We start from the raw sequence: 17,247 nt of genomic DNA, 5'->3' as shown, positions 1-17,247 counted from the left end.
TCAGAGTTTCATAATAGTCACATACATGCAATAGGCAGGGCACATTTTTCTATATGGTAAACACAAGCATGGAGCTTGTCATTAGGCCAAACGAACGCCAGACTGTGAAAGGTGTGGGGTGTGGGCTGGAAAGCCTTCCTGGAAGAGGTCATGTGTGATATGACCTGTCACAGTTACTCACCCAAGTTGGATTTTAGGCACCTCCCTGCCTCTCTGTGCTCCTTCTTTGTTCTCTCCTAAAAGCAAATACACCAAGAGTGTGTGTCGACTCTTCACTGACAGTCTCATCTATATCTTCATTTATGGGAAAAGATCTTTTTTTTGATGATTTGTGTACATACTTTGTCCTCCTCCTCCTATCCTTCCCTTCTTTCTCTCTCATTGTCTCTCCATCTTTTCCCATCTCCAGCTCACCAGTTTTCATGTACACACATGTACACATGAAGACCTGTGAAAACAAGAACTGTATGTACCCCAACGCCATCAAAACAATAGGTGCTCTATACACATCCATCAGCCCAAAGATGTCTTCTGCATTGGTGCTTGAAGGATTTCTTTATACAGTCAAGAATTCTGTGTCTGTGTTTTGAAGATGCTGCAACTCTCTCCCTCTTACATGAATGTGTCTGAAATGGTAATTAGCCTATTTATGTGGTGGGTTTCAAAGGTTAAAACCTGCCTAGTTTCAGAGGAAGACTGTGAGAGGGAAAATTGATGTATAGTGAATCCAGGTTGAGGCACCACTCTTCCTTGTTCAGATTCCTGTGTGTGTGTGTGTGTGTGTGTGTGTGTGTGTGTGATGATTCATTCATATTTCTTCTTCTCTAATCTAGATTTGACAGTCCTTGAGGAATACTGGTGATGAATGTCTTGGACCTGAATATCTGGAAACAGTAATTTGTAGTCTTCTTGGAATGAATACACCATTTTATTGGAAGGGAATGAGCAAATGGATAACTGAGGAAAAAAACTTTTATTTGACCATGTAATTTCTTCCTAAAATCTCAATTTCCACATGCAATAGTAATTGGTTCATGACATTAATATTGAATTTCTTTTCTTTCACGAACATTGTCAGTTGAAACAGAAGGGACAGGGGAAGTGACAGAGCACAGACCACCTGGAGTGATGCTCCCCTAGTTATCCTGAAGGTGGTGGACCTCAAATATTAATTTTAATTAGAGAAATCTGTGAGTGACTTGGAACATGAATATCTCTGGTCTACCAGCATGCAGCTATGCTTTGCTGACCCACTTTAACTAGACAATGCAAACAAGCTTATATAATTAATACATGTTGCATAGGAAATAGACAAAGTTTGTACACATGATACAATGTTGCAAACATCCATCCCCATGTGATGTGACGCCATCCACCTTGAAATCACCACTAAGATGAAGCAGATGCATTTGAACCTCCAGAGCTGTGAGTCAAATGAGTCATTTTTCATTACTAAGTATTCTGCCTTGGGTATTCCAATATAGTAATGGAAAACGAACTAAGAGAGTAGCTCATCACTGATGGAAAATGAGGAGGAGAGAGCTTTTTTTAATATGAATTCTTCTCTTGAATGATTTTCCTTACTAAGTTTTTAAAAATTTTCTGGGGAGTAATGATCATCTTCCTTTCAAATTGTGATTAAAATATGCTGCATAAAAGATAAAGGAAAAATAAGAGTGTTTGAAAACACAAAAAAATGGTAAAACTCTGTAACTGGCTGAAGAACTATAGAAGACACTTACTAGTCTTACCTCTCACCAAGAAATCTCAGCTGTGCCCTAATGAGAATGCTCTCCTCTGTATCCTCTGGTGAGAAACTTCTGTGTAGAGAATGATATGTTTTAAAGTGATAATGCCAAATTAACTGTTTTTATATCTGTGGTTAATAATCACTGTCATCTTGTCTGTATTCAGTGTCATCCCTGAGACACACACAGGTAGATATGTCTATGTGGTTGTTTCTGTTAGGCTGAAGAGAGAAGACTCCCCATGAACATGGGTACCAGCATCCCATGGGCTGGTGTCAGGGACTGAATGAAATAGAGCCGGGGAGAAAGGGAGCTGAGTACCAGCATCCATCTCTCTCTCTTTCATGACTGTGGGTACAATGTGACCAGTTACCCAGGCTTCTGCCCCTTGCCTTCCCATCATGATGGACTGTATCCCTGTCAACTGTGAGTCAAATAAACCTTTCCTTTCTCAAGTTACTTTTGCCAGGTGTTTTGTTGAGGCAATAAGAAAAGTAGCTAATATAATATCACTTTTATTTCTGTACGATTTTTGGCTAAGTGAAATTATACTAATAACCAAGCAGACTCGCCATCAGATTACACACATGCCATGTGCGTCATATGATTTATATTTACGTATTCCTATGTATCTTTTCACGGAGCTATTGACCTTGATTCTTTGGGTTTTTGTTCATTTTTTTTACTAGTCTATTTGTGGTTTGACTTTTTGTTTGTTTGTTTTTGTTTTGGTATTTGGCTTCAGAGACAGAATCTCTCAGTGTGCAGACCAAAGGTAGCCTAGAATTCACCATGTGACTCAGGCTGGCCTTGAACTCATGGCAATCCTCAGGACCCAGCCTTCTGAGCATTGTGATGACAGCCATGAGTCTCCAAGACCCACTGTGTGTCTTCACATTAAATTGTGTGAATATCCTATGTATTGTATGAGATAGATGGCAAAAGATACTTCCTGCCAAACCCATAGCTTTTGTTTTTCACTTTGTTCATTATTTCTTAAGCTGTGCATATGCTTTTAATTTAATACCCTCCCACGTGTTCATTTTTATCCTTGATGCCTGCGATTTTGGTGTGATAATAAAAAAAATCATTGCCAAAGCCAATATCAACAAACTTTTTTTTGTTCTGTTTTCCCATGATTCTCAAGAGCTTACATTTAGGACTTCAACACATTTTGAGTTGATTATTGTATGTGGTAGGCTGTAGTTTGAATATGGAATGCCACCACAGGCTCACATGTTGAAGGCTTGGTTGACAGCTGATGCCGCAGCTGAGAAGTGGTAGGAACTTTAGAAAGTGGACCTAGGGAGGTAATTTGTCACTGGAAATATTCCCTTAAAAGGCATTTTTAACATGGTCCCACTGCAGAGAGGGTCTGTGCTGATGTCTCATGTTCCTGCTACCATCGAAGACCATACAGACACCAAAATCAAGGGCCAAGGTAGTGTCTCAGGGCCATGCTTCTGCTAAGGGCAGTGGTGACATCCAGACCCAGAGGCTGCTAAGGAGTATGTTGAAGTCCATGGTCCTCCTGTGGCTGGGAGTCTGACCTTCATGAAGTCCAGGTACTGAATTGCCACCAATAGTCACTAAGAGGCCCAGGTTTGGGGCTGCAACCTGAGGCCTTGGTGGCATTTGGCAACTACACAGGTGCTGGAACCATTTTAGAATTCAGCCAGCACTTATTGTTATATTTGAGAACACATTAATGCAAGAAAGGAGGCAGGTAAAAATGGTTTGAGACTTGCCATCTGCCTTCAAGAACTTTGTCTAGTAGGGAAAGGTCGCATTATATAAAACAAGAATATAATATAGCCACTGCTGATAAGATGCACTGATGACCTTGCTCATTGGAGGTCATACTTCTGGATGCTAGCTAAAATGATATATGCCATTATTTAAATAAAAATACGCATTTCTCACAAATTTGAAGGCTGAGAAGTCTGAGCCCTAGTCACTGGTAATCCTCACATAGATGACCTCACATGGAGGAGAAAGGTGCTGTGTCCCTTCCTCTTCCAATAAAGCCACCAAGCTGGTTCACAGCAGGGCACCTTCATGGTGTAGTTATTTTACAAAATCTACCTATTAAGGCCATCACACTGGGCAGGAGGGCTTCAGTATATGAATTTGGATATGGACAAGACTATAAAAAGCTATGATGCTCACTATGGTTATCTTGAGTTGCTAACACTCAAGGAGAGACTCTCAGTGAGGGATTGTCCACATTGTATTGGCCTTTGAACACGTCTATATGTGATTATCATACTAAAGTTAATTGATGTAGAAAGACCCAGCCCACTGTGGGTGATACCATTCCCTCGGTAGCAGATTCAGAACTGTATCAGAGTAGAGAAATCAATGTGGGCACAAGCAAGCAGGTGTGCCTTCGTTCATTTCTTTTTGCTCTTGATATGCTGTGAGTAGCTGTTTGAAGTTCCTGCCTTAGTTCCCCAATTATGGCAGATTATAATTTAGGATGCAAGCTGAAACACATTCATTTCTCTAGTGAGTTTCTTTTGGTCAGGGCATTTTATCATGGCAACAGAAATGGAAGTAGAAAATGTGTGCCTAGTACTAGTAGAGATTCAGATTTTGCTGAAGTTATTACATTTGACTTACATACATCTTCTAAAGATCTTCACTCTAGATAATTATCTTGTTGCTCTAGAAACAACATGTAATTTATAGCCATTTATCTTATTCACCTATATAAAAATTTAACCAGGAGCTGGAGAGATGGCTCAGAGGTTAAGAGCACTGACTGCTCTTCCAGAGGTCCTGAGTTCAATTCCCAACAACCACATGGTGGCTCACAACCATCTACAATTCAATCTGGTGCCCTCTTCTGGTATGTAGGCAGAATGCTGTATATGTAATAAATAAATCTTAAAAAAAAAAGCCTGGCAGTGGTGGCGCACGCCTTTAATCCCAGCACTTGGGAGGCAGAGGCAGGTGGATCTCTGTGAGTTCAAGGCCAGGCTGGACTGACAGCCTCCAAAACAATACAGAGAAACCCTGTCTCATAAAACAAAACAAAAAAAAAACCAATTTAACCAATCATCACACTTTCTGGTCACCAGATAACCACCCTGTGCTTTCTAGAAACCCTGATGTTTCTTAGTCAAGGAAAAATTGTCTCTCCAGGAACATGTGTCCAAGGACTGAAAACTGACGAGGTATGTAATTTCAAGTGTCAAATATGCTTAAGAGACCAGATAACACATATATAAATAAAAGCATTTTTAAAAAGCATTTACAAAACCCCAAGTTTCAGGGATTCGTGTTAATTCTTCTTCAGGGATGCTGAGGACCCAGATACTGTGGCTCTCTTTAGGGGAGAGGCAACGAAACAATGTGAACATAAGCTTTTCTCTGTCTCACTCTGTCCCAATGGACTGGCTTCTATTCCCCTGCTGGCCCCCTCACTCTGAGGCTTAATATTAATTATAATTGTTTGACCAATGGCTCAGGCATATTACTAACTCACTCTCACAATTAAATTAGCCCATTTCTATTATTCTGTATTTCACCACGAGGCTCATGGCTTGTTACCTCACATATTACTTCCCCTTTTGCTGCATGGCATCCCCCTGACTCCACCTTCTTTCTCTCCATACCTCTGTTTGGATTTCCCACCTGGCTCTACTCTGCCTGGCCACTGGCAAATTTAGTTTTATTCATCAATCAATAAAGGCAACACATATTTGCAGAATACAGAAGGACATCCCACATCACAACAAACCATTAAAAATGAGGAAAGGGAAGAGGAGTACAAAAATGACCATAGTTGTGAGAAGAAAGAACCGCTGGGAACACCCCTTTTGCCTGAACCTGCCCTTGCAAAGGCAGCACTGCATAATCTACCAAATACCCTGAACGCCTCTCCATCAGGTTAGGGCTGTGTGTCAACTTGGTTAGGCTATGGCGCCTGGTGGTTTGACCAATACTGGCCTCACCCTTGCTGAGAAAAAGTATTTTTAAAACGTAAGTAACATTTACAGTGGTGGGCATTAAGTGAAACACATTGCCTTCCACGGTGTGGGGGTGGGTGCCGCATCTTTGTGAACGGAGAGTGAGGCTTTTCTAAAAGGAGTGAATTCAGCTTGCAATTGTGAATGGGAGCACCCTGACTGAGACCCCAGCTGACAGACCCGAGATGGCTACATGGTGTCTCAACTTGAATCACTAGGTTGTGAGCTATCCCCAATGACACGGTACTAGCCAGCACCGACGAGTCTATAAATCTTAAAATCATTGCTCCTGGTAGGGCTGCCCAGACGACTCATCAGTTAAGTAAGAGAGCTCGCTGTCCCAGAGAACATGAGCAGGTAGGTATGTACATATGTATTTATATGTGTGTTTGTTCTGTACACACACACACACACACACACACACACACACACACTGAGTATGCTGTCAAAGACTTCAAGAGAATAGAACCAACAGAACTTATTAATTAATGTTTATAATACAGCTGTATATGACATGACTCGTATACAATTTAGAAAGTAATAGTACAATTTTATAGTGTAATATATTTGTAGGATATATAATACAGTTTTCAATCTGTGATATATAATTTAGAATATTATAACCAATGGGAAATGTGATAGATAATGTAATTATGGATAATATATATCCTCTACCTTATTGGTTATATTTCTCAGGGGTAATTGGTTAATGCGGCAGGCATGGTAATTATCATTCTGTACATCTTATAGCTAATCTGAAGGCATCTTTACTTTCCCAAGGAAGTTAGTAGGAGTTCTAAATTTCAGTCAGACTTGTCACCGAGAACGGAATGCATGAGGGGACGCTGTCTCAAAGATCAAATAGCTCAAGTGCCGGTTACCATCAGAGTGCTAACTCAGGGAACTTTGTTCATGAGGCAAAAGACTAAATAAAAGCCAAAAGAACTATGATCTCTTTTCCATTTCTATCTCAGGGTCCTCAAAAGTAATATTCCAGAATTTCTATGCAAGGGCTATACAGTAAGGAGAAATCCATTGCCTTTCCCATTTCAGGGTGTCTGCTGCAGAGAGACACGGAAGGGCTTGCATGGTAGTGGGGGAGGCCAGGCGAGCACCCAGGTCTGGTGTAGCTCTGCTGTGCTGAGAGAGAAGGGGTCAGATGCGAGAGTGGATATTCGCTTGCCCCAAGCCACACGGCTCAATGAAGGAGGCTGGCTCCACCAAGTCCGTAAGGGTCCTTTGCCGTCACCTCACCCTACCCCCACCGCAAATCTGCTCCAAGAGCCATCTACTACGGTTAAGGCAAACAACGGAGACACAGAGCGATCAGCCTGTGCTGGCAAAGTGTGCCAGCCTCCACCCAACAGGAATCCCTACTACTGCTCACACGCAACAGCAGACCCGGGCACCTGCTAACTTGGCACGCTTTTCCTCCTGCCACATTTCTGAAGCGGGCCTCGTTGAAGGCCTGATTATCTATTTTTTTCCCCAAAATCTATCCCACTGTGCGGGCTGCATCCCATCCATCTGCCCATGCTGCGTGAAGTCTGCTGCACCTGCTAGAGGACCAGACAGGGTACCTTGGGATGGGGCAAAGAAGCGGGTGGATGCTGAAGACGGGCCAACCGCGTTGCAAAAACCGTCTCTCGTTCTTTTGTAGCCTTACGGGAAACAAAAACAAGGAAAACGAGACGACGCCGGTGTGGTGTGGGCGGACACAAAGGCTGGCATACTAAGACTCCAAGGCAAACGTCGTTTTCCATCTCAAATTTGCATTTTGAAAAGGCAGGGAAGCCTGCCTGGTCCTCTAGCCCAACCCAGCCAAAGCAGCCGCCTTTGTGTAAACGAAGCTTGGGCATGGGCTTGTGGGAGTCTGATGGAAACCAGTGGTGGCTGCTCTGCTGATCTCTCTTTTCTCTGCCCTTGTCTTTGCTTTTTCTGTAACAGGCAACATAAAACCAAACGCTTCTCTCCAGAGTTTTCCACCTTGTCTATCTCCTAGTTGTGTTTTCCTCCTCCTCTCCCTTTTTCTTTGTCTACTTCCTCCTTCTCTCTGTATGATGTGTGTATGTATGAACTGTGTGAGTGAGTAGTGTGTCTGAGCACACATGTGCAGGCCAACACTGACACCCCCCACTCTGTGTGATGTATGTATGGACTGTGTGAGTGTACATGCATGAGTAGTGTGTCTGAGCACACACGTGCAGGCCAACACTGACACCCCCCACTCTGTATGATGTATGTACTATGTGAGTGTTCATGCATGAGTGAGCAGGTACATGCAGGCCAAGACTGACACCTTCCACTCTGCATAATGTATGTATGGATTGTGTGAGTGTACATGCATGAGTGTGTTTGAGCAGGCACATGCAGGTCAAGACTGACACCCTCCACTCTGCATGATGTATGTATGGATTGTGTGAGTGTACATGCATGAGTGAGCAGGCACATGCAGGCCAACACTGACACCCCCCCACTCTGCATGATGTAACTATGTACTATGTGAGTGCACATGCATGAGTGTGTGTGAGCAGGTAAATACTGGCCAAGACTGAGACCATGGTATTTATCCACGGAAACTGGTTTGCAGGCTGACGGGCTATGGAAACAGGCCACCCAGCGAGACTTTGGACTGTACACAGCTACCATCTGTGGTCAGTCATAGGCCATTGCCCGGTTGGAGGCCGAGGGACTTACCAGATAACAGGCCCAGCCCCTGCTGTGATGGTTCTGGAGGAGCACCATCAGCTGCCACGTGGTACCACTGTCGCCCCAGACCCACTTTCAACATGGGGCAAGGTGGACCCTTGGGAAATGAGCTTTAGACACTTTCTCAGAAGGGTGAAGGATCATAATAAAACCGAGAGCAGTCAGTGTTCTAGGTCTGCCCTTCCTCTCTCCCTCCCTTTGTGGTTTTCCGGGCACGTGATCACTCTATGTCCGGGACCAGTTCGGAACCAGCTGAGGGAGTACACAGTGAATGTTGGCCAGGTGATTCTCCTAAGTGCTATCCGACTGGGTGCTGCTTGCAGCCGAGAACTTGTGTCTCGTGCTCATCCTGGTGCTGTGGTTGGAACATTTGACTCCTACAAAACTCAGATTGGAATTTGCCATTGTTACAGCATCCAAGAGTGGGATGCCTAAGAGCAGAGGAAGCCACATGGCTTCCCCCTCCTGATGGCTTTGGTGGTATTACAAGAGGGCACTTGTGCCCACTCTCTCTCTCTGCCTTGGCCTTCCACATTCTGCTGGCATAATGCAGTGAGAACCAGCCTGCCTGAAGCCGACACCTCCATCCTAAACTCCATCTCCAGGTTCTAGAATCTCACACAGTGTGAGGCAGGCCGTTATAGTATGACAAAACAGATTAAGACATCCAGCCCCTACAATCCCATGGCCAGAGTCTGCGGAACAGAACCTTCATCCAATGACTGATGGAAGCAGAGGCAGACTCCCACGGCTAAACACTGAGCTGAACTCAAGAAATCCAGTGACAGAGAGGGAGGACTGATGAGCAAAGGGGTTAAGACTTGGCTGGTTTAACCCCCAGAAACATCTCACCTGACAAGGGTTAGCTCTTGAATCCCAGACTGATGCCTGGGAATGCAGCCTGGGACTAATCAAGACCCCCTGAATGTGGGTGTCAGTGAGGAGACCTAGGCAATCTATTGTCCCTGGCATACAAATGGACTTTGGACTCCCATTCAACAATGAGAGATGCACTCTCACCCTGAACTCTTGGGGGAGGGTCTAGGCCCTGCCCTGGATGAAATGACAGACTATGGACACCTCCATGGAGGGCCTCACCCTCCCTGGGGAAATGAGGAGGTATTGCGGGGAGGAGGGTAGTGGGAGAGTGTGGGAGGAGGGGAGGGAAAGGGAGAGGGACCTGGGATTGACATGTGAAGCAACCTTGTTTCTAATTTAAATTATTTAAATTTAAAAATAAAAATTAAAAAAAAAGACATCCAGTGTCTCTTCCTCCTCAATTCTGGCTATTTATACAGACATACATGTGCATACACAAATAAAAATAATTGTATTTGTTATTTAAGAATTTTTTCATGTTTTTATTGTGTACACCCCCCCTACTGTTGATTGACTCTGTTCAGATTCTCCAGTACGTCATCTCAGTGTCTACCTCACTGTAATATAACATTGGAAATCCCCTCACATAGCATTTCGTAGAACTGAAGGAACTCAGATATGAATATGTTGGCTTGAGTCTAATTAATTGGCTCTGTGTCAACATGGAAACCCCACAAGAGAGTTGTCCTTGGGAGGAAGTTTTGCATGGAGGAGGCAACATGGGCAGTTGCAGATGTTCAGGTCTGTTTCTTTAAGAGCTCCACGTTTTAAGGGAAATTAGTCAACACTCTCTGAAGTTCAAAATTATCCTTAACAGAAACAGGAGGGTAGGGGAAATGCCTCTGAGTCCACAGCCCCCAGCTCCCATGTAAGAAAAGCCTGGCGTAGGGGTCCATGCCTGTTACCCCCACACTGTGGCTGCAGAAGCAGGGACTCGCTAGCTATATGGCTTGTAAGAAATCAGTGACTTCAATGCCCAATGACAGATCCAGTCTGGAAAGCTAAGATGGAGAACAGTGAGGAAGACATCTGCGGTTGGTTTCTGGTACTTGCGCATGGGCTGGTGAGCCGGCTCGGTGGGGAGGAGCACTTGCTGCTCCTTCAGAGGACCAGGGCTTGGTTCCCAGCACCGTATCGGGCAGCTGACGACTTTACTGTCAACACAGCAGAGCAGAGGGAGATTCTGAAGGCGGAACTGCAGAGTGTGTACCCAGGAATCCATCCACCGTTCATCCTCGACCGACTGTGGAAAGCTTTCATCTTCTTGACAGATTTATGCTCTGGAGGGCAGGGTGTGGTTTTGTCTCGAAGGTGCTAATGTGAGTGTTTTATATCTAGCTTCAAACACCACAGGGAAGAGGAGGTAATCAGGTAGGTCCTAGAGGAAGGACCACGTCCCAATTAGTGCTGGATGGGCTTGGTGGTAAATTAGTGCGCAATGAATGAAGGTTTGCGTGGAAAGCAGACATAGTATGATTTTGTGGTAGAGAGCTTGAGGTTGGAGTCGGTCACAACCTGAGGTCCTGAACTCTCCACACATCCCCTGTGGTGATTTGAATAAAAGATGGCCTCCAAAGACTCAGCAATTTGAATACTTAGTCATTAGGGTGTGGCACTAATTAGAATTAGGAGGTGTGTCCTTGTTGGGGTTGGTGTGTCCTTATTGGGGGAGTTGTCTCAGTGGGGGTGGGCTTTCAGAAGCCCAAGCAGGAGTAAGTGGCTCTCTGCTTCTTCCTGCTGCCTGCGGATCCAGATACAGAACTCTCAGCTCCTCAAGCGTCCTGTCTGCCTCTGTGCGGCCATGTTTCCATCCGTGAGGATAGCAGACTAGCCTCTGAAAACGTAAGCAAGCCCCCAACCAATTGTTGCCGTGGTCCCTGTGTCTCTTCACAGCAACAGAACACTGATTAAGACGTTCCCTAAGTTTCTAGTTCATCATCGTCTGTTAAGTCAACAAGGCCAGTTTCTTTATACAAGTGAATATTAATTAGCAGAATGTGGTAGAAGCTTCCAGATTATAAGAAGTCAATGAAGGTGGGGCTTACCTACTAATGACAAGAATGGTGACAGCTGTTTGTGTACCACGCTGAAATGAAGCAGTGTTTGCTTTAGGATAAAAACACTCTTAACCCGGGCCTCACCAATATGCATTAAGAAAAACGCGCACTGGTTGGAGCAGGATGGCAGAGGCACCACCATCTTGTTGAACGCAAACTTCTGTGGGGAGATCTTTCTGTCAGCATTGTTCACTGGTGCTCCAAAGTTCTTAGAATAATGGTTCCGTATGTGGGCACTGCTCCAGAAACGCTTATTGAATGATTGGTAAATCACGTCTATTGTGGTATTTGGTGGCTAGTGTGATGTAAGAAGCCACCAAGTGCCAAGCATGGACAGCCACTGTCTAATAGGAGTGCCAATACATTCTCCTTTGGGGTCTTAGGCAAACTTTCCCTCTTTGATTTCTGCTTTGCCATATTGAGCAGGGCATGAATAAGACTTAATAGAAACAGAAACAGAAGATGAAAGGCCTCTGTCTGCATGAAGTTCACAGCCCAGGAGACTTATATAGGCTGGAAAAAGCTTAAATCACCTTTGACCAGTCCTGAACCCAGAGGTAGCAGCAGCAGCAACAATGTAGGAGTTTACAGGTCAGACATTGATATTGCTATGTATTTTATCCAAGATCTAGAATTCACATAAATACACTCTTTCTCTATTCTCCCCATCCATTCTTCTTCATCTCAGCAAACACAGCACACAGGAACATTGAAAGGACACTGATTCCCCTCCTGTTCCCCCTCGGTGAGTCCCAGGGTCTCTTCTTCCTCCCACCCTAACCATCGGCTTCTCCCCACGGCTACCAGTCCTCCCTCCAGTCCAGCTGATGTGCCACCTGCCTTGTTATCCTGTTTCTTTGATCTTTCTCGTGACTGCTATTCCCGCCTCCCTTGCTAGACTTCCTAGTGGGCCTGGCAGCACTGCAGCCACAACTGTCCTTTAAAGTTGTGATAAAGCACCCTCCACCACGCTTGGAATCATGCCCTGTCTCCACACGAGCCCGATTGTCTCCCTCTCCCTGACATCTTATCCTCACCAGTCACGCTGTGTCAGCTACCCACTCCCGTCCTTCTGGAAGGCCAAGTTCTCTCTACACTGAGAGCTTTGTGCCTTGCTCCTTCCCGAAGAATTCTCTATGCTGCTGTTTTCTTCTTACTTCCATGTCTTAAACCACGACTGAGAGACCTACTCTGACTACTGAAAAATCCCTCCTCCATACTTCTTCTGCCTCCTTATTTTTCTTTCTTTCCATACTTCTTCTGCCTTCTTATTTTTCTTTCTTACCCTGCTCGCAGTCCTTAATCTAATGTAGTGTCCATTTGTCGTTTGTAAATAGTCCCAACAGTAGAGAAGAAAATGTAATTGAAACCTTTTCAGTCTTGACCTCTGTCCTCCCTCCCAGGACCTTAATACTGATTCCTGAAATTGGTTAACGAAGTAATGGGTCCCTACTACCCAAGCAAATTAGAAAATTTACACTGAAAAAACGATATGCTAAGGCTGATTTTTTTTAACTACATGTATAAAGCTGGTGTGTGGGTGGGTGGGGGCAAACAGGCAAACATGTGCCATGGTGTGCATGCGGATGACAGAGGACAACTTTCAGTAGTCAAATGTCTCCTTCCTCCTTGCTTCAACAAAAAGGAAAGGTCTCTTTTGTTTCTGCTACACCTCATATACCCAAATAGCTGGCCTGTGAGGTTCCATGTGATTCTCTGTCTCCCCACCTCTACTTGCCACAGGAGTGCTAGGATGATTGACGTATGACACCACCTCCATGGTTCACATGTGTTTGGAAGACCAAACTCGGGTCATCAGGCTTGAGTCACATACATGTCTATCCAATGAGTCACTGCATAGCCCTAGACATGATATTCTTGAGGCAGTCGTTTGTGGACATTCATGCACGCATTGATAGATGAAAGATTGTACACACAGGGTCTGTGCACACAGGAAGCAGGTAAAATACAGAGTAGATTTAAAATTAGAGTACAAGTCTAGATTATTGTTATGTATCATGTACATGTATCGAATTATCATCTTCTGTTGCCTAAATATAAGTGCAAATATCATATGATTGTTTGGAAAATGCAGACACTGGCTCAGTGTTTTTAGAAACCCAGAAACATAAAAAAAAACAGTTCCCAGTGTAGACATTGATGTCATTTCTCTTCCTGTAACCAAAGCCTTGAAAACGTTGTTTTTCTCCAAGCTGGGATGGACAGCTATGAATTCTGGAAGTGTCTGCCGTCCATGCCTCCCTCTCCTGCAGGGTAAATAGTACCCAGCAGGGCTGTGGGACAGAGGAGGTGAGATCAGGTTCAGCTGCTGCCACCAAACTTGAAAAGAGTTGATTGATGTGTCGAAGGCTTTTCACAAGGAATATAAATCAAAGACGATGACTGACAGCAAAATAAGCATTCTAGAATCAGAGTAATTAGGAATATATTAGCAAGTAAAATAAACTTATTATCATTAGCAAAATTGGCAGCTACTTGCAATTTCCCTAGAGGGCCCATGTCACTTTTTCCCCTGTGGATTATATTAGGAAGGATTAATGGGCTTGGAGACACTGTCTTAATTCAGACTGTATTTATTTTTTGTCCCTCTTTGTAGTTAGCTAAGTTCGGTGTTCCTCAGATAATAATCTATAGCCGTCAGACTTTTTTGTGAGCTGGCCCCTGGTGTTGTAACATTGATTCTAAATAAAACGGTTGTTTGCTCAATTCTCCGAGGAAATTAAATTAGTAGATAAGGGATTGGGTTTTGTTTTATAGTTTTTTTAAAATATGTTTTCCCTTTTATATCTCTTCAGGCCTTTAGCACCTGTTGACACATGTCTCCAAGAAGTGCCGAGAAGTGACACATTCAGTGCATCTGAAGTAAGTAAACTGTGACTGGGGGAAAACTTGGGCACTGCCTTGCTTGGATTCTTGTAGGAACACGTCTTTGTGAGGGGAGCTTCAGTGGGATCCAATTGACTTGCCTGGTTCGTACCTGACAGGGGAAGTGTGGATTGAGCAATGGCAGATAAAGACACTAAGGAAACGGGATAGGGTTGGGAGGGCAATCCAGTGAATACTGAACACCCCCAATTTATTCTTCGGCATTCTAATATACCCAAATCAAAAAATGGGGGGAAGGCAAGAGACTTCTTTATCAGATACAAGGAACAAATAGACTTACTTACTTAATTTTCCAAACATTCAGTAGACTAAATCTCATGTTACCTGACCTCAAGGGTTAAGAATAACCACACTTTAGACCAATTCTCTTGTTATTTAAATAAGTTATCTATGCCTTAGACCAAACCATTCCTTAGACCTTTAGGTTTTGTGACTATAACCTTGGAAGAGTAAGAATAGTTGTGAACCCTTTGGCCTCAAGTCAAGATGAAGTGAAGCTGTTTTATGGATCCTGACAGATGATCCTCAGTCTTTGAGACTGTTCACTGTGGGTGGATCTTCTCTGACGCCAGAAGAAGGGTTGACCATGTATTCTCTCATGTCCTCGGATTCAGCCATTCCTCCCCAATGGGAAGAATATCTTTGAGCTTTATGGCATACCCTTGGTATCAATGAGGGGTTCTTTGCTACCAGCAGTGAACTTAATCTAAGTAATAGAATTTAGAGAACTGGACTAGTATTGGAGAATTCTTATAGTGAGTGAGTATCAAGGGAGGACATGCACTAAAGTATTTGACTTTGGTCAAAGAGAGGTCTGCCATTTGTCTTCAAGGTTAGGTAATTTCCTCCTGACTTTATTTGAGGACCTGGAGTCAAGTGATGAGTCGACAAAATGATTTATGAAGAGAGCTGATTGCACCCATATGAAGGATTTCTACATAGAAAATACCAACCTTATAAACGAAGTTAGAAGTAAAACCTCTAACTCACATGATGTCAGCTGATCCAAAGACTGAGATTAACCACACAATCACTGAATCACTCCTATGTGGTATCCTGACCCCAAAGCTTAAATCAGCTTTCCAGGTTGGCATGTATTCTCTATGCAAAGAATGCTGGGAGAATGACATGTCCTTACCATAAGGGAGAACAGCAGGAAGTTGTAGGAGGAAGCCTGTATGCCGCCATTAACCATGTGACTTACTAGAGGCACATACAGATGAGGTAAGAGCGGTTTACCACACCGCTAACCACACCCACTTTAGGCATGACTAAAGACGTATAGGGACAGACGTAAAGATGTATACGTACGTAGGCGGTGAACTACGTCACTAGCCAGGCCCACTTTTGGGCATGGCTAGGGGGCGTTACGGGGGAAGGCATAAAAGACAGCACACAGGAAGTCTTGGTCTCTTTACCCAGAGTTCGGCTTCCGGTTCGGCAGCAGGAAAACTACTTGGCTCATCTGGGTTACTTGTTTGGTATCTTGTAAGTAATTTCTACAATAAATACTTAGTTTTACTTTCAGTAAGTGTGTTGCTTATCGTTACAGCATCATTTGGAGCGTCAGGAAGTCCCGCCCACTGTTTCAAGGTCTCTTCCTTCAGTAGGCCTCTAAGCATACTCTTCCTACTAGAAACTGTATCTGAGAGTCCGACAGCTTGCAGTAAAACCTATGAGTCCTTCCAGGAAAGTTCTAAATTTGGGGGCAGTTTTGGAATCCCCAGCCCAAATTCGCTATGAGTGTCCTATTATGGAAAGTTCTATATGAGGAATTTTGTATTTGATCTTCATGAACTACAATAGAGACATAGGTGCTAAGTATTGGATCACAGTTGCTAGATTCTTCTCCCGCTGATGCAATAAGCCAAATCAGACTGAATTAATAAATCCAGATTTAATAGGTAGGACAGTGCAAAACAGAGCACTCCTAGGTGGCCCTCAGGAGGCCAGGGGACAGAACATGAGGATACACGTGGCAGATCTATGGACAGGGTTTTAAATAGCCACTGGGTACAGTCTTGGGCATCTCCAAGAGAGGACCACTGACGGCAGGCTTTCTGAGGGGAGAGGCCACTGTTTCGTGGGCTTTTTGAGGGGGGCAGGATCTTGGTAGAGAGCAGTGGGGCTTCTATCCACGTAGGCAAGGGGAATTTGCAATGCCAGAAATTAAAAATGCTGCAAAGCTAGAGCCAGGGTCAATAGCAGCCATGCTCCAGATGAAACAGTCTAACCAAGACACAAAGAGTGCATGTTTCCCCAGTGTCTTCATCTGTGAATGTTCCTCTCAATAAAGCCCAGATATGCACCCCTACACACGCACACACACATTGGTTGGTTTCTAGGATTGAAAGAAAAAGATTATGGTTACTTTAGCTTTTATAACAAAAACAAAACAAAACAAAACAAAAAAACCAAAAACCCCAAAACCAAAAACAAAACCTGTCCCGTGCTACCGTCTCACCAGCAAGAACGACGCGGCACACTTAGGATCCTTCTGCAGAACAGCTTTAATGCGTCTTGAGAGGGAGAGCATAAGCTTACAGAGTGGAGACCCGGGGAGCGGAAAGCCCAACCCTTATATAGCTCAGCAGTCCCCGCCTTGGACGTGTCATCTCCTGACTGGCTCCTGCTCGTCAGCCCATATGATGCCACGGGAGAGGCAGAGAGTAAGGGATGGAAAAGTAGCAGGCACGTGTGCACCAAGGTTGTTTACTCCAACTGACAACGGGTGTCAGCGCCATCTTGTAACGGAGAATGTGGGGGCGGCTCCCCACAAAAACCCAACAACAACAAAAACACAAAACAAAAACGAAAAAAACAACTAGGCCACGAGATTGCCTTGTGCCAGGACTCAGGAGAAAGGTACCACAAACCAAACCATGACAAATATGTGCCACAAGAATAACTAGGAGGTGTGATCAGCATGAGCAAGATTTCACTCTGTACAAATGATTATCTGCTCAGAAAACC

General features: G+C 44.1%; 1 protein-coding gene across 4 annotated transcripts in view; it reads left to right on the top strand.

The window, feature by feature from the left end:
- Positions 1-2,203, top strand: part of Tmem71 (transmembrane protein 71) — a 38,257-nt gene extending 36,054 nt beyond the window's left edge. For all 4 annotated transcript variants that reach the window (XM_040730499.1, XM_040730498.1, XM_040730497.1 and 1 more), the window contains one exon: positions 834-2,203. In XM_040730499.1, the coding sequence (XP_040586433.1) occupies positions 834-849 (16 nt within the window). In that variant the 3' untranslated portion in view covers positions 850-2,203. The remainder of the gene's footprint in view (positions 1-833) is intronic.
- The last annotated feature ends 15,044 nt before the right edge of the window (positions 2,204-17,247 follow it).

Source organism: Mesocricetus auratus, unplaced genomic scaffold (assembly GCF_017639785.1).
Source record: "Mesocricetus auratus isolate SY011 unplaced genomic scaffold, BCM_Maur_2.0 Super-Scaffold_100023, whole genome shotgun sequence".
Taxonomy (NCBI): domain Eukaryota; kingdom Metazoa; phylum Chordata; class Mammalia; order Rodentia; family Cricetidae; genus Mesocricetus; species Mesocricetus auratus.
This window is presented reverse-complemented; position numbering and strand designations above follow the sequence as displayed.